This window comes from Leucoraja erinacea, chromosome 8 (genome assembly GCF_028641065.1).
Source record: "Leucoraja erinacea ecotype New England chromosome 8, Leri_hhj_1, whole genome shotgun sequence".
Classification (NCBI taxonomy): Eukaryota; Metazoa; Chordata; class Chondrichthyes; order Rajiformes; family Rajidae; genus Leucoraja; species Leucoraja erinaceus.
In genome coordinates, this window is record NC_073384.1 from 29,270,059 (window position 1) to 29,288,553 (window position 18,495).

At 40.0% G+C, this 18,495-nt stretch overlaps 1 protein-coding gene across 2 annotated transcripts in view; it reads right to left on the reverse strand.

Annotated features, from left to right (window-relative positions):
* sdccag8 (SHH signaling and ciliogenesis regulator sdccag8) overlaps positions 1–18,495 on the reverse strand; it is a 347,356-nt gene that overhangs the window by 167,752 nt on the left and 161,109 nt on the right. For both annotated transcript variants that reach the window (XM_055639311.1, XM_055639312.1), the window contains exon 13: positions 4,795–4,937. In XM_055639311.1, coding sequence (XP_055495286.1) covers positions 4,795–4,937 — 143 coding nt within the window. The remainder of the gene's footprint in view (positions 1–4,794; positions 4,938–18,495) is intronic.

The following is an 18,495-nucleotide window of genomic DNA, read 5'->3' on the forward strand; positions in this document are numbered from 1 at the left end:
TCTTACATTGGGTTGTAAACGTCCCGTGGAATAAGAAGCGCTGTTGGCGATGCAAATTTGATTAAAGGAAGAAAAGGTTTAGAGAGATGAAATCAGGCAGGGTCTTTTAGGAATATAAAGAAAGCAGGAAAGAACATGCAGAAAATTAGGAGGGTCAAAAGGGGCCATGAAATGTCTTTGGTCAATCGGATTAAAGAGAATCCCAAAGCCTTTTCTATGTCAGGAGTGTCTTATGAAGAAAGACTGGATAGACTTGGTTTATACCCTCTAGAATTTAGGAGATTGAGAGGGGATCTTATAGAAACTTACAAAAATTCTTAAGGGGTTGGACAGGCTAGATGCAGGAAGATTGTTCCCGATGTTGGGGAAGTCCAGGACAAGGGGTCACAGCTTAAGGATAAGGGGGAAATCCTTTAAAACCGAGATGAGAAGAACTTTTTTCACACAGAGAGTGGTGAATCTCTGGAACTCTCTGCCACAGAGGGTAGTTGAGGCCAGTTCATTGGCTATATTTAAGAGGGAGTTAGATGTGGCCCTTGTGGCTAAGGGAATCAGGGGGTACGGAGAGAAGGCAGGTACGGGATACTGAGTTGGATGATCAGCCATGATCATATTGAATGGCGGTGCAGGCTCGAAGGGCCGAATGGCCTACTCCGCAGTTCTGCCACTGGCCGTTTGCGCGACTTTGGCGCCTTTGGGGGGGGGGGCGGGATTAAAATGCCGTTTTGTACTGCCTATTGGTGGCGGACTTCCTCAGGCTGTGAGCTGCTGAAGATAAATCCGCATCCCGTTCGCGCTATATGTTTTTTTTTAAATCGTTGGACAATTTAATATTTGGATTAAAATAAAAGGCGACTTTGAACGCCCTCAACGCCTACAACGTGACGGATCGCAAGAACGGGACGAAACAAAGAGTAAGTTGTTTATATTACATACTAGACCAAGTGCAGACCCGTTGGGTCTGTTCCCCCAACGTGTGGTTGTGTGGGGGGGGGGGGGGGGGAGGGGGGCGGCAGCAGCGTCACACACTAACTATCCCCCCCTCCGGGACTCACGCTAATGGAGGGGAGGAGGAGGGGGGGGGGAGAGGAGAGAGAAAGAGGGGGAGAGAGAGAGAGGGGGGGAGAGGGGGGGGGAGGGAGGGGGGGGGAGGGAGGGGGGGAGAGGGGTAGGGGAGGGGGGGGGGGAGGAGGGAGAGAGAGGGGGAGAGGGGGGGGGAGAGGGAGAGAGAGGGGGGGAGAGAGAGGGGGGGGAGAGAGGGGGGGGGGGGAGAGGAGCAAAAAGGGAGAGGGGAGAGATAAAGAGGGGGGGGGAGAGAGAGGGGGGGAGAGAGAGAGGGGGGAGAGAGAGAGAGGGGGAGGAGAGAGAGAGGGGGGGGGAGAGAGGGGGGAGAGGGGAGAGGGGGGGGGGGGAGGGGGGGAGAGGGGGGAGAGGGAGGGGGAGAGGAGAGGAGGGGGGGGAGAGGGGGAGAGGAGGGAGGGAGAGGGGGAGAGGAGAGGGGGGGGGGGAGAGAGAGAGGGGGGAGAGAGGATAGAGGAGGGGAGAGGGGAGAGGGAGGAGGGAGAGGAGGGAGAGGAGAGGGAGGAGGGAGGGAGGGGGGGGGGGGGGGGGGGAGGAGGGGAGGGGGGGGGGGGGGGGGGGGGGGGAGAGAGTGTGCCTTTTTACTTCAACCAAAACAAACTATTTGCAGGCAGTGCTTTTTTTACCTCTAACCATATTTTCATTTTCAAACCAAATTAAGGGTGCTCACAGTGTCATTCAAAGCTCTGATTGAGGCACACCACTTGCAGAGACTGATTGAGGCACACCACTTGCAGAGACTGATTGAGGCACACCACTTGCAGAGTCTGATTAAGGCACACCACTTCCTGGTTTTTATAATCGCTCCCCCTCCCTCCAGCAGGGGCAGCAGAGAGAATGGGGAATGTTGTAAAAACATTAATATCTCTGTCAATTTTCATCGACGGGAAAAATCCTCGGCACACACGCGGCGGAGGGGGGCTCTGAGCGAGGTGGCCAAAAATGACGGCCTTAGGTGGCGGCGTACTCTCGGAAACCGCAGCACAGAAAGCCGAAACCGGTCAAGAACAGAGTTTTAGTAATATAGATAATCCTGCTTCTTGGGATGGCTTTAATCTAATGTTACGTTGCGAAAATGTGATTTGGGCCCCATACGAACCGGCAGTGTTTTTCCTGCCGATATGGGGTTCAAATTCACCGCAAATGCAACGTTCCAATCGATCGTGTTCCAGAAGCAAGATTATTAAAATGCCCATTTTTTTTGGAGATAGCCGTCTAAATTGTCTATATTTTGTGTTATTCTCTCTCTCCATTGATCATTAAACTAAATATTCACAACAGTTTGAGTCACATGTATTGTGCAAAAAACAATAATTTGATTATATTTTGGGTGGATGTTTCTAGATTAATTTATGGGAATTAAACATTAAATTCCTTCCATCTGGGATATAAATTCATGGCAGTGAGATTTAAAAATCATGTTATATTGTGAATTCTTGTGTGAATGGGATTAGTTTGTTATTTGGATACTTAGGCTATTTAAAAAAATATCCTTTTATTAAGAAATGGAATCTACAGGACATTGTTAATGGGAAAGTAGTGGGCAGAAAGGCATGTCATGTGTGGTTTGAAGAGCAAAAACTTGTAGTTTACAATGCCAAAATTGAAAAGTTGAGGAAAAACAAGGTGTACAGAGTTGCTTATTGGTTACAATCTGAGGAGTATGATGATGCTACTGATTATGATATGTTAATGTACCAGCTAGCAACTGATCTTCTCCATAAAGACTTGGTCTATTGCTAGAAATTGTAATTTATTTACCTATCTGTTACGGATTTACAGCATATAATACAATAATATTAAAGTTCTGATCTTGAGAATATCACATTTTTGAATTTTCAAGGCAGTCTGGGTGTTTATTACTATTTCCGTCACAACGGTCAATTTTGTAATTGACTACAATTAGGTAATTAACTAATTATATGCTTTAATTTCAGGTCATCCAAGTAAGATGTTTTATATTTGTTTCAGAATGCTTCAATCTATAATAACTGAAAATTTCATTCAGTTCTCTTGATTTTTAAGAAAGTTATGGGCTTTTGACTGTCCTCGATCACAGCTTTTGTGTTAAGTCAATGGAAAAGCAATAGGGAACAAGATGCTAATTTCCAAGTATGAAAATGGCCATAACCTTTTTAATACTGAAGATATGAAAGTGAATTAGGTGTCAAATTAAACTTATTTTTATGCTTTATCTGATGGGATAAATTGCAGACTTGATTTTTAAAATGTCAAAATTTTGTAACATAGCTAACCAAAGTTCCTGATTCTTCATGGATTGTCACCTTGTCGTGGTGGAGAAGCTTGTGTGGTCCTGAGATCCTGAGAGCGATGCCGTCTGGAGCTGTGCTCCTGGTAGGGCCACCCATGGCGGTAAGGTCGAGGGGGAGGACTCTGACAAAGAGAAATCCAACCAAGACCTCAACGGTTGAACAGGCGGAGGATGATGGCTAACCTTAGTGGAGTGTCACAACGGCTGGGAAGACGGATGAAGGCTGCAGTAGAAAAGGGTCCCTGGTCGTCTTGGACTCCATGCCACTGGATCCTGACCCAGATCTGTCAAGGACCATGTGGTGGCTGTCTGTGCACCAGTCTCCCCACGTTAAACAAAGTCACGTACAGGTGTCCTCCATGAGAGGACAGTCATACTCGTTTTGAGTGACCGCCGATGAAGATGAGAGGGGAAATAACTGGTAGAAAGGGGTGAGAAAAGGTGGAACAAGAGCTGGCAAGTGATGGGTGAATCCTGGTGGAGGGGTTCATGAATCAGCAGGGGAGAGAAGGATGAACATAGATCCAAGGCTGGATATGATAAGTGGATTCAAATGGTGGAACCTGATAAGAATGGAAGGTGAGGAGTGAAATGTAGAAACAGAGGGACAGGTGGTGGATATAGAAGGGAACAGGATGTGATGAAAAATTGGTTAGAGAGGGTGGGTGATGAGCGGATGAAGAAGCTGAAGGATGGAAAAATAACTTGGAGATGGGGTGTGGGGAGTACAAAAATAGATGTGTGTGCCAGGCAGGAATGAGATGGGTAGAAGAGAAGGTGAGGAGATTGGGATTGGAGAATTCAATGTTTATGTCTTTGTGTTGAAAGATATAAACCCAAGCAGCATATGAGATGCAGTTCTTCCAGTTTGCTCATTCTGGCATAGGAGGAGGCCGAGGAGAGACAAGTCAGTATAGGAATAGGAAGGGGAATGAAATGGCTATCACCTGGAAGCTAGCCCTGCCAGATAGAGCGCAAGTGTTTAGTGAAGCGGTCGCCCAGTCTATATAAATGACATCCTGTTATAACAACCTCTTATTAAGACCATTTATCATGATACAATATCATATGCTGTGCTGTTCCCACATCATTACAACTCAAACTGACAGAATACAAGAGATCTTAGAATAGAAAAAAACAAAAATCTCAGAACATCTGGTAATCCCATCACCCGTCCATATGTTACAAACATCATGCTGCTTTTCCCTTAAGACAGATTAGAAAAATCATCACATTTGGTTTTGTATAATTACATACCTGCAATTTGGTTTTTTAATAGCTTCACCTGTTAATACTGCAGCAATTAGTAGGCAAAAATGTGAACAGTTGGTATTGCAAATCACCAAAAATATATGTAAAATGTTTTATTGCCTGCGGTAGAGACAGGCAGCTTGATGCTGGCGTTATGAATTGCCACTGGCAGATAACAGGATTATTTGTACCTGGTGAGGTGCAGTTGGTGCTCGGCTTTGCTCAGTAGTTCTATCAGCTTTAGATATTCATCCTTCGTTTTTGCTGCATCCTGCTGGACGTGCTCCAAATGACACTTAGTTTCATTAATTTCCAGCTCAAGTTTCTGTTTCTCCTAAAGAGGAAACATGATTTAAAAAAAACAGATTTAAAAACAACAAAATTCCACTTTGTAAAACTGTGACAGTTGAAAATCTCAGTTAAGCAAACAGAACCATACTATCGTGTTGGGAGCATTATGGTATATATTTTTAAAAACGTGAAAAATAAGTCACATTTAAACAAATTCATTAACTTTCAGGACTCCAGTGATGATCCTCTATTAATTGCGACGCAAAATAGCAGGAACTCACTAACATGGGGAATTTTGTTTTCCCAACTTCTAACTTTGAGTGCCGGAAAGAAATTGCCAAGAATGGGTGAATGAATACACACGGCTTACTTTCCCGGTGGACAGTGGTGATGTATTTACACGTTATTCTCAACAACTTCTATTTTAATAGACTTCTGTTGAAATCTACAACCAACCAGTCTAAAGCACAGCATCTTACCGTTTTTAAATTATTTGTTGACTTTTACCAAAATGACACCATGGCTAGATTGAAACACCGAATTATAATTTAGCTTTAACAAAAGTTATTTCACACCGCAGATTTAATTATAATCTGTGGTGGATGCAGTGATTTTATCAGTGTGAATATAATTTACTGTACATTTGATGCATATGTTTTCAGCTCTTATATAGTCTATCAATATTATAATACTACAGAGAATATATATTAATGTTTTATAAAGATAGGGAATGGTTAAAATCAGAGCCTAATTTACCATGAGTAGAACTTTGAATGAAACTAAATTAGATAGGTGAAAGAATAACCCTAAAAGTCAAAGGAGAATGCATGACAGTTATAAAGTAATTTAAACTCTTCTAAATGCTGTTAAGACTGATAGCCATGAATTGTTATTATTTTAGATTTTTTTTTTGTTTTCCATAAGCTGGAAATTGAGATTCATTACCACGTTATTGCATTTGTTGTAAACGTTTCTCAGTTAAATGTAGCTGGATTTATATAAAATGTAAGCCATTTTGTCCTTGGATTAGCTGATCTCTTGCAATGGCTGTCCAAACTCTTGCAGCAGAGAAATACTCACCAACCATTATTTACTCCTTTTGCCACATCACATGGGAACAATGTACTTTCTGATAAAACACATCTTATCCTGCATAACTTGCTCCTTTAAAATGTTAATGCCATTGTTGTTGCATTGTTTACCTACTATGAAAATATTTGTAGAATCATGAACTACCATGTAAGGATGTTCAATGCAAAAAAAAACATTTAGTTCCTAAAAGCAGCCTAGAAGTGTAACGTTTTCTGTAGATTTTATATTAATAACAACATTTGCTGATGGGAGCCAATAAAGCAGGTTATGTGGAAGGCAGAATAAGTCTGCTAAGGAATATGGACAGGTGGCAATTACTGTATGCAAAATAAGTACAAAAAAATTGAGGAATGGAGTAGGATGTTTGGGGTTATTCATCTTAGTATGAAGAAGATAATTGTAGAGGATTGTTTAAATAAAGAGAAATTACAGAATTCACACATGAAACACAGAATATCAACTTGTGGGTACATAATGGGTACATGTGGGTACAAAGGGCTATGGGGAACAGGTAGTAGTAAAGTGGGGGTGAGCCCAAAATCAGGTCAGTCATGATCATAACAAATGACAGCAGTCTCAAGGGACCATATGATTTATTGAAAATATTACTTTTCTAAAATAGGACTGTCTACTTTTGCTGCTGTTCAGAAATTAAAAGAAAGCACCCATTCAATGTTCAAAATGTTTTCAGAGAATTCTCTTTGTGAAAATGTTTGAAGCATAACCTAGTAATCTTCATTTTTGGTATTTTTACTTCAAATCTAATTTATCTGTTTTCTTAAACATCTTCTTAAATCATTTGTTGCAAAAATTCCAATGTCTCAAATAATTTCCCCTTCCTCCTACTATACGGCATTCCAAATCTAAACAGTCCCGAATTATCAGCAATGCACAAAGCTTAGTCAGTGTGCTGCCAAATGTATCTACAGAAGGCATATTTTACAAGTCTAATCATTTCAGTGTAAAATATATGCTTTTGTTAAGTGTTTCTACTGCACTTGTTTAAATTAAATTCCAAAATGAAACATTTAATATGCTGTGGTACAAAGATTTGCAAATTGTTTTTTTAATCTGTGGTTTACAGAATTCCGATTCAAATATAATCCTGTGTTGACATGGAAGTTTTTGGCAACTACTTATGTATTTATCAGTGTTCTACTGTACTGTTTTTAAGTAAATAAAAAAATTCATTGACAGTAACAGCTATGCTCTCCAACTGACTAAGTGTCCTACTATTCACATGGCAATGCAATGCCACCAGCTTTAATAAAATTAATTCTCTATACCTTGCAACTTTTTTTAAGTACAATTAATTGTGTTTCTCGGCAAACAATATAAATCCACTTAAAATTATCACTTTGCAATTAATTGAAGAATGTAGTATATATATACTACTTTGCATTAATAGTGTTGTAAAGTCCTGTTCTCTGTTCAATAATAACTAAATGCAGTTATGACTTATCAGTAATAAACATTGTTTTCAAGAATATCTAAAGCCGATATCATTTTGATTGATCTGAAACTCACTTTTGCCCAAATCCCTCATCTCAAGAAATAGATCTGGATTTTGTACCCAGAAATTTCAACGACCTTTTTTCTCGATAATTTACTTTATGAGCAAACTATCCTACCTGAAAAGGAAAATTTGAACTCACTTCCTGCTTAAATTCTACATTTAATATTTAAACCCAACTGTTCTTGTGTGGTTTCATTTGACGTTTGCTTTCAAATGTGATAAATTATCATTTATTTATAATTTTAAAAAATAGGGTTCTATCGGTTATGTTCTTCTATGTGATATAATGCTGAAATCCCTCTCAAATCAAAATTAGGATCTTGCCAGGCTTTTTAGAAGGAAGCTGGCCACGGTCCCAATCAGAATCAAGAAGTCAGTTGCACTTGCTGATTTAGAATGCTCCAGATTACAACATGGATATGTAGCCAACAAGATCTTGGCTGAGACATTCAGTCACATAGCTAGTTTTTTAAGCACCAAGCATCTCAATATAATTTATTTCTGGAGTGCAATGCAATTAGGGCCATTTCTAGGTTAAACTGTGTCACTACAGAAATTTGATTGGGCACTTCCGGGTTGTTAATCACCCTTGTGTGCTCAATCAGCCTTGCCCAGGATGATATTGTTACATTATTTCAAGAACATAATTTGTGAGGAATGCCCAAAATAATCATGTTTTCATAATGTTTGCAACCTGACACATGTAGATCCAATTTATTTTTCCCTTACACAGTGATCTACATTCTATATGTTTTCATACCTACTGTGTCAACATCCATCTTCCCAACCTTGAAACTTTCTCAGCTGAAACCACATGGCTCAAGATCCTATCTCTGGCCACAGCACACACCACGATTCTGAAGAAGGGTCTCGACCCAAAATATCACCCATTCCTTCTATCCAGAGATGCTGCCTATCCCGCTGAGTTTCTCCAGCATTTTGTGTCTTCCTCCCCCACATTCTGGTCCACAGGCAACCTATTCACAACACCAAAGGCTTTAATCTCTTGACACCACCACCACAAAGATTCTAATCTCTTGTCAGTCTACTCCAAAAAACTCAGAGCTCCAGGCATTCCACATGCTCCTGATTATTGTCCTCTCCCCCCATCCCTTTCACTCCCCCTCCCCACCATAGACCAGGAAACCCCAAACTTGGGCAATGGTTGGGACCTGTTGTAGTTCTCTTCTGCATGGTAAAGTATACAGCAGGCAAACAGTAACACCTGACACTTTGATCTATGTATGCTGTTGTATTTTTGCATATTATATACCCACTATTGAAACAATCATGAGCAAGCATTACAACAAACTTTTTTGGTTCTTTTACCATTGCATATTAATTTCTAGCCTCTTCGCTTGCCAAATATAATATATAGACTGGTGAATATTGTCATATACTGATAATGAGAAGGATTCTGGAAATTTTCCTCTAGGATTATAGTGATTATAACTTTACAAATTTGTTATTCTTAAGTGATTTTGAGTGGGTTCAGGGTCAGAACGGCAATCTGCAAAATAGAGTCAATCTAATTTCATTCACATTTGCCATGGAGGTTGTGAAGGCCATTGCCGTAAAATCTAACCCTGCTAAAACTGAATTGATAAAGCAATGCATTTATATATGTATAAAAAAGGAACATTTAATTAGATTTTAAAAGTTCAGATGAGATGTTAAAGTGAGGCTGCTTTTCTAATCTCTGGTGAACATAAGGGATTTTCTGCCATTGTTTCAAAGAACAGGGGAGTGGTCTCATGAATCCTAAACTACCACAACTACCACCATATCCTGAACAACATTTATCCTTGAACTATTTTTAGAAGAACATAATAAAACAACGAAGAAATATAAGGTAGACACAAAATGCTGGAGTAACTCAGCAGGACAGGCAGCATCTCTGGAGAGAAGGAATGGGTGACATTTCGGGTTGAGACCCTTCTTCAGACATTCCTTCACTCCAGAGATGCTGCCTGTCCCGTTGAGTTACTCCAGCATTTTGTGTCTACCTTCGATTTAAACCAGCATTAAGAATAAGGGGTAGACAATTTAGAACTGAGATGAGGAAAAACCTGTTCACGCAGAGTTGTGAATTTGTGGAATTCTCTGCCTCAGAAGGCAGTGGAGGCTGATTCACTGGATGCATTCAATAGAGAGTTAGATAGAGCTCTTAGGGCTAGCGGAATCAAGGGGTATGGGGAGAAGGCAGGAATGGAGTACTGATTGTGGATGATCAAATGCTCGAAGGGCCGAATGACCTACTCCTGCACCTATTGTCTATGTATCTATGTATCTGCAGTTCTTTCCTAAACAAATAAATATATATATAGTTATTGAAGTTTGCACAACCTTGCAGGTGTTAATTTAACTGGCGGTTCTTATGGGTCTTATGCTTTGGGTCCTTCTGACATCAAAAAAGATATCAAAAAATACCAAACTTTCTATTGAACTTTAAAACTAATTAAATCATTTGGACACATCCATAGTTTCAGACAGCATTCTTGTCATGTGTTGTAACATTGAAGTCACCATGCCGTCAAGAAAATAAGATCTACCACTCTCTACAGGCGCCATATTCCACTTATTTTTTAGTAGATTTAGCAGTTCAAACTCCCTGTGATTATCACAGAGAAACTCTCTTCTGATATTCTGTTTTACATTGAAATTATATCCTTTACTTTGTAAATATTTACCACAGAATTAAAAAGTATTCTAACAAAAAACATTGAGAAATTGGAACATAATAGTGGGGCAGGATGATATACAACATTTATAAATGGAAAACAATGAAAAACATCAACTTCAGAAAGGACGATGCTACAGTGCTCACTGACAGATTGAAAATTATCAATAGCTGTAAAATAAAACACAAACATAACTTGCTTCTCACACTGCATTGATTGCCCAGTGTGAATTGAGCTAGACCAAAAGTAAACTGATAATAAGCAGAACTGCTCCCCAATTGAAGTTCAACAATACCGAAGCCCAAACAAACATCTCTTCAACATGACCACAGGCAAAACAAACAGACAGCACCAATCATCTCTTCTGCATTTGTGATTATAGGTCCTTCTCCAACTTCAATATCCTTTCATCTTGACTAAAACAAAATTCAATTAAACATATTGGTAAATTTGTAATTGCAGCATGATAATTCCTGCATTAATCAGGGCAATACCCTCTTCTTGAATGGTAACTCCACTAGTTATCAAAATGTTGATTCACAATGTCAGAAATAATTAAGTATGCATAATTAAATAAAAATGAATTACTTGAGCAACTATCACGATTATCAAATTAACAGACTGCCAAATGTTGCAAAGAAATTAGTAACTAAATTTGCAGAATGTACAAGCTGTATCTTTGAACAACAGCTTTCAGTTTAGGTATTACTCTATGTGCAAGACATCAGAATCACATTGCCCTATACTTGACCTCATAAATTCAAACAAGCATCTTTGCACAGTGTTTTAATATTGCATCCCTAGGCATAGTTAGGAAAGTCATCCAACCAGACAGCTATCTCTGCGCTGTGGACCCGAAGGATACTTATTCCACATTCCAGCACAGAAAAACAACAGGCTTTTTCAGGTTTTGCAGACTAGGATATTTCATCCCTCCATGCTCTACCATCTGGTCTTGCTTCAGACCATCAGGCAATTAAAGGTAGACTTTTTTTTTGCAGCAGTGCAGCTTGTTTTTGGTTTCTGGGTATCCATGATTCCATATGTATCTGGATGACTAGTTAAGCAGATCTGAAGCAGACATATCAGCCTCAGAAATTAAAGTGCTTATTGCAACCTCTCCTCTTCCTTATTTTTCATTTCCAATGATCTCGTCTCATACTATTATAAAGCAAGACGCTTATGGGACCCAGATTTCCAACAGATGAAGAACGAGATTTGCCTGAGGTGGTTAGGTGGAAGTGAATGCATGGTGCAGCAAAGTCTCTTCAATCCTGTTTAATGAGTTAAAACCAGAAGGGTCTTACATCTGTTGTGCCTTAGTGCAGCATTCAGTTATATTCTCTCTTCCATATCCTAATAAATATATTTTATTTTATATCTTAGCTCAATAATTTTTTCCTACCTATAAGTTTCATTGGTTTCTCTTTATTTATGGATACGCTCTGCTTCTGCGTTCATTTAAATGCTGAAATTACAGCAAAAACTTTTGTCGTCAGTGCCATTAAGATCACACATGGATTCTTATATTCAGTTTAATTGGGTGCGGGTTAATTGACAACACTTCAGTTTGTTAAATGAAGATGATGATATATTAATAATCAGGCGCAGCCAAAAGATTACAGTGCCTAAAGAGGAAAGAACACATTCCGTAGCACCTTGTGAAGGAAGCTGTTTTTTTTTTTTTAAAGATAGACACAAAATACTGCAGTAACTTAGCGGGTCAGGCAGCATCGTAGAACAAATGAACAGGTGCCGTTTCAGGTCGAGACTCTTCTTCAGCCTATTTTCATTTGTTGAGTTTGTAAATTTGGATAATCTTGGTCATTCATTCTGCAGGGGGAAGAAACTCGTTTTTCCCCACATGGATAACATAATTGCTTAAAAGACCTGTGGCAGATGGTTTAGAAATTCTAACAATCCCAGTGATATTTTTATCAATTCCTGCTCATTACAAAATAAGCTGGTTCGCTTTCCCCCAAAGGGAGCTTACACAATCCTAAAATTTTGAATTCACCCACAATGGTTATATTAGATTATGCACTGCCTCAACAGGAGAGCATCCTTTTCTTTTATAAACAGAACCAAGAAAGACCTTTCATCTGATCTAGTTATTTTATCTTTGTATTCAATACTGTTGAAAAGCTCATTGTTCAGCTGTCACTGTCTAGTAAGATTTCCATATTCATAAATGCTAACTAGATGAGTTTTGCTACATGGAGCTTTGGAATTTAGTGTTTTCTATCGCCTCCAAATACTGTTACATTTTCCTGTATTTGATTAATATTCTTGTATCTTTTCTTGCCTAAGTGAATGTTGCCATGTTGGATGAATCTGTACATCTATTTAATTAGGAATTTGCAAATAGTAGGACTTCACTATTATTTTGTTACACAATCACTGAGTATATAGCTCAGCAGATGTTGATGAATGTTTCAACAGACTTTGTACTGCTTCCAAATGGAAACCATAGCAGTATAAAAGGTCATGCAAATAACTTTCTAAACTTTAACTCAACAGTTTTAAAATTAGCAATCTTCACCAAAAACATAACACAAAAGCATTGAAAATGGTGTTAAATTCTAAGTGTGATAAAAGGAAATCAACTATGATATTTGCTGAAGATGCGGTGAAATGTTTTGAGTCACTGCAGCGGCAGTTTATTCATCACATTTAGGTGTAATATATCTATGTTCCTAAGAATTCTAGACAAAAAGATCCAGTTGACAAGTAATAATGATTTCAATTTTTGTGATCATAAACTTGTCTTAAGTATGTGACTCACAAATGGGCAGAGCTAACACTGAGTACAGTGGAAAACATCTTGATTTATGGCTATACAAGAAATAAATTACAAAGTTTTAATTATAATTGACCACATTTTCTTAAATTCAGCTTTCTTCACTTGAAAATCTGATTGTGGTGGAAACATAGTGACACGGCAAGGTTTCTGTCTTACAGCTCCAGAAACCTGGGTTCAATCCTGACATCCAGTGCTGTTTCTGCAGTTTGCATGTTTCCGCAGTGACCACATGAGCTTTTATATTATCTCCATTTTACCTTTGCGTTATTGGTGAACATATCAACATTATCATTGTCACTAGCTGAGGCAAGGTTTATGACTTAGACTTCCTGTGCTACGATACCTGGTTGGCCAATTAATCTAATAGAAATTCTTATTGAATGATATTTTCCTCTCTTTATTTATAATTCCTTCTCCTTATTAGGCCGTCTCACAGAACTTGCTTCAACTCTGGTTTTGTAGATTATGAGATGGTTAATGAGACCAACTTGGGAACAATAAACTCTTGCATAATTGTCCTCTGCACCATGACTGTTCATATTAGATAAGGGGCATTTAGGAAGGTATTGAGAGTCTCAAGGCCATAAATCTGGAGCATAAAGAAGTAGTTGCTGAAAGTGCGCACCATCTCACAAGTCCACTCAATTGGCTATCCTCAGCCCTATCTGCGATTTCCATTTTGTCGTCATTAGTCACAGCACAAAAACAGAGTGGAAACAAGTCATCATAGATTCTAGGGTAATGCCTAATAGTGAGGTACAAATAAATAGAAAAATATATCACTAAATTCAGGAATAATTACATTAACTAACTCACACAGATTGTTAATAGTCTCACCAATAACTGTTATTACTAGGAAAACATGAAGATAGAAATGGAACAATGTGAGAACATTTAGAAACAGAAAATAAGAAGACAGACACAAGAAACATGCTGGTTTTCAAAAAAAGGCACAAAGTGCTGAAATAACTATGCTGATTAGGCAGCATCTCTGGAGAACATGGATAGGCAATGTTTTGGGTTAGGACACTTCAGACTGATTGTAATAGGCAGGACAAAGCTGGAGGAGATACAAGATACAAGATGCATTTATTTGTCACATGTGCCAGATGGCACAGTGAAATGATATTACCATACAGCCATGCAATAAAAATAAAGAACACAATACACAATGGAATCCAACATAAAAACATCCCCACACAGCAGAATCAAAGTTTCCCACTGTGAGGGATGGCACCAAAGTCAGTCTCTTCCTCTAATGTTCCCAAATGTTCACCCATGGTCGGGGCCTCCCCGAGCCCTCCGCAGTCGCCGCTACGGGCGGCCCGATGTTCAGGCCTGCTCGCTGGGGTGATGTAAGTCCGACGTCGGGGCTGGGGGACATCCTCAGCGGCCTGGACAACAGAGTTGGCCCCCTCCTGCTTGAGTCCGCGGCTCCCAAAGTCCGCAGGCCGCGCCGGGTGGAGACTGATGCTGGCGGCCCTTGGCACAGGGCCCCAGGACTCCGTGATGACGGTCAGCACCGCCCGCGTTGGGAGCTCTCCCAAACCACAGCTCCACGATGTTGGAGCAGCGGCCCAACGCTCCGGAGCTCCAAACAGGGATCCAGGTCGGCATCGCCCGCTCCGTGGTGAATCCAGTGCCGCGCCACCGCTGTTGAAGTTCTGGTCCGGTTACTGGTCCCCGGCAGGAAAGGCCGCTCCGATCCAGCTGGTAGGCCGCGAGGTGGGAGACGAGGACGCGACTGGGAGAAATAGTCGCGTCCCCGCCAGGAAGCGACTGGGAAACAGTTTCCCCCTTACCCTGCCCCCCTCCCCCACATAGAAAAGTTAAGGTTTCCCCCAAAAACAGACTTTAAACTAACTAAAAATTTAAAAAAGGATTGAAAGGACAAACAGGCAGAGGCTACTGTCAGTGCAGCGCCCCTAGTGGCATCTCTGGTGTGGTGTGGACGGAACAAAGACTGGCAAGTGATAGATGGAGACAGGTGAAGACTTTTTGTTTTTAAAAGAAAATTCCCTTTATCAAGCATACGTTGGAGAATCATAACCACTAAGTTATGACAGAGCTAAACAATTCCAAACCCACTGTTAGCTGGTAGGCGGTAGGCGGCGCGACTCTGGTCAGCAGCGGCCTCTGCAGCCCATCCGACCTCCAGGGGTCCAAATGACAATTAAATAGACTATTAAATAGACTATTGACTATTGAACTCAAAAATCTATAATGGTCCCATATCCAATAATGCATAGCAGTGGGAAAGAAACAATCAAGAACTTATGACCATCACAGTCCACGATGATGTTAATGGGCAGTTCATGAAATCACAGAGAAATGCATTTATAACTATCTCCCCTCTAAGATCCCCACATTACTGAAATTATTTTCAACCAATTTGATGCATTCCATGTAATACTAAGAAATATTGGGTGCTCAGACAACATCCTGCCTGTTGTGCTCTGGAACTACAATGGGCGGCACGGTGGCGCAGCGGTAGAGTTGCTGCCTTACAGTGCCAGAGACCTAGATTCGATCCTGACTATAGGTGCTGTATGTATGGTTTGTATGTTCTCTCCATGACTGCGTGGGTTTTCCATGGGTGCTCCGGTTTCCTACCACATTACAAAGACGTACAGGTTTGTAGGTTAAATTGGCTTTGGCTAGCATTTGGGGTCGCTGGTCAGCATGGACTCGATGGGCTGAAGTGCCTGTTTCCGCACAGTATCTCTTTAAAATTAAACAAAAAAACTAAAGCTAGCAGCAGCTTCAGCCAAGCAGTTAGTTTAGTTAAGTTTAGTTTAGTTTAGTTTAGAGATACAGCGCAAAAGCAGGCCCTTCGGCCCACCGGGTCTGCGCTGACCAGCGATCCCCATGCATTAACATTATCATACACTCACTAGGGACAATTTTTACATTTACCAAGCCACTTAACCTACAAACCTGTATGTCTTTGGAGTGTGGGAGGAAACCGAAGATCTCGGAGAAAACCCACGCAGGTCACGGGGAAAACGTACAAACTCTGTAGACAGCACCCGTAGTCGGGATCAAACCCGGGTCTCCGGCACTGCATTCGCTGGAAGGCAGAAACTCTACTGCTGCGCCACCGTGACTGCCGTGTTCTTCTACAACTTTAGAAATGATATCGACCAGAATATGGAAAGTTGTCCTGGTCTGCTCTGATTAGAAAAAAAAATAGGACAAATCTTCAATTAGAAAAGTTAGTATACAAATTGAATTGTTGTACAAAACAATGAAGCATCAAATTGAAGAAGGAAGTGAAGAGAAGCAGGTTTTATTCCTCCATCTACTGAGTCCCCAATTAGGGCTACAGCATTGGTAAGACTAATATCAAAACCTTTGCTTTAACTGTATTGAAAGGTCTACTCGCTGATAATGCCTAACAATCAACAATTATCATGACTTTGTAAAATCAATTATCTTGTCAGCTCTTCACATTCAGGCTGGATTACTTGTGATATCTAATGCTTTTATCTGTTTCTCATTTATTCCTGAAGTTGCATTTTACAGTTTTGTTAATTAAGCCTTTTAGAATTCTTTATTTCTACTCCACGGGACTATGTAAAAAATAAAATCAATTGTGCAGTAAAGGAATGGAATTCATTGTGCCCTGACTGGCACAATGTCTTCATTTGGGAATTCTGGTGGCACTTCCTTTGGTTGGAAGTTTTGATGCTGTAGATAAAACATTTTGTTTTCACTCAATTAAATAGTGAAATGTTAACAATATTACAAAACATTCCTGTTAATTTTATTCAAGACAAATAGGGGTATCTGTATTATGTTCAGAACAAACCTGCTCTGAACATAACGCAGTTACCCCTATTTTTGGATAATAGCAGCACAAATGCAGCTTTGCAAACACTAAAATTCCACACTGCAGTTCAGTGAAACTGACAGATGTTTCAGTGTATTTGGCACTGACATCTGAACAGCAATACTGATAAACAGAAGTAGCATTGGAGTGATATACTGGGACCTCTCCCAATCCATAGCAGCTCACAACACTTTTGAGAAAAATCTTTAGCAGCCTTGTTTGGCAATGATTTGCAGTCCACAATCTGACAAACTTGCTGTCTAAGCCCAACAGACTCACATACATATGGATGACATACATGGTTCAATCATCACATTATTTACTGCTCTAAAAAAAAACTGACAGCAGATTTTACCTTTACAATATAGTTGCGGTCCCAAAATATTGCTTAAGTATCATACCCATTCTCTCATTGAGACAGTTGGATTCAACCTCTAGAGTACATAATTTTTGAATCAAGTTTCAAAATGCCAGATATTGAAATGAGAAGTAATTGAAAAAGGAAAACTCCAGGATTACAATACATTTATTGCTGAAGAGTCCCACTTTCAGTTTCCCCGGGTGTTAGATTATCACCAGTGGTAAGAATCCACCCATTAGTGACAATTCCTGTTAGGAAATGAAACAAAATAAATAAGGATCCTAATAAGTGACCATGATTCACAATGCCAATTGGACAAGTGATTGGGAAATTGCCTACAAGACTGAAGAAACAATGTATTTCAGGTTTGCAAGATCAGGAAGCATCCTTGAAAAGATCCAAGAATGAATATATGAATCCTATTTCTCCTCTAATCCACAAAGTACACCTCAGAAGAAATGGTTCAATAACTGATTGCAACCTTTTGATAAGTGTAAGTGTAAGTGTAAGTATAATGACAAGTACAAAAGATTGTTGCTTAGACACAAATTGCTGGAGTAACTCAGCGGGACAGGCAGCATCTCTGGAGAAAATGAATGGGGGCCGTGTCGGTTTGAAACCCTTCTTCAGACTCTGAAGAAGGGTCTCGACCCAAAACATCACTCATTCCTTCTCTCCAAAGATGCTACCTGTCCCGTTGAGTTTCTCCAGCATTTTCTGTCTATCTTCGGTTTAAACCAGCAGTTCCTTCCTACACAGATTGATGCTTAGCTCTATTCAGCTATCAATTAAACAAGTCTAAGATGGATTGATATTGGCTTCTGCTGTGCACCTAGTGGTACCAAGCAAAGAATAACTTTAATGTAACAGTAATGTTCAAATGCACAAGAACCATGTAACCAAGGTTAGAAATTTGAGATAACCTTATTGTTTAAATGGTAAATTTACGAACAAAAATGATGTACATGACATCAACAGGATGGATGCTCCCATTTGTTATGCTTTCTTAGTTGTCGTGAGTGCAAATGTGGGTGAGCTAGCCGTAGTCTGCATCAACTTTGTTATTGAACAAAACAGTTGAAGATCAAATGTATGCATCCTCTATCCAGCTGTTGGCACCTGCTCAAAACCACACAATGACAGTGGTAGAAACAGTATCAACAGCTGTTCTGGACCCTTAGTCAATGCAAGAACACTACCTAGCTTTCAGAAACAGCCTGTGACCTAGTGTGGTATCACAACCATAGGGACTGTAACTGGATGAATGGCAGTGGCTGGGAAAGAGGTTCAATCTTTTATGTTGTTTATCTATAAAA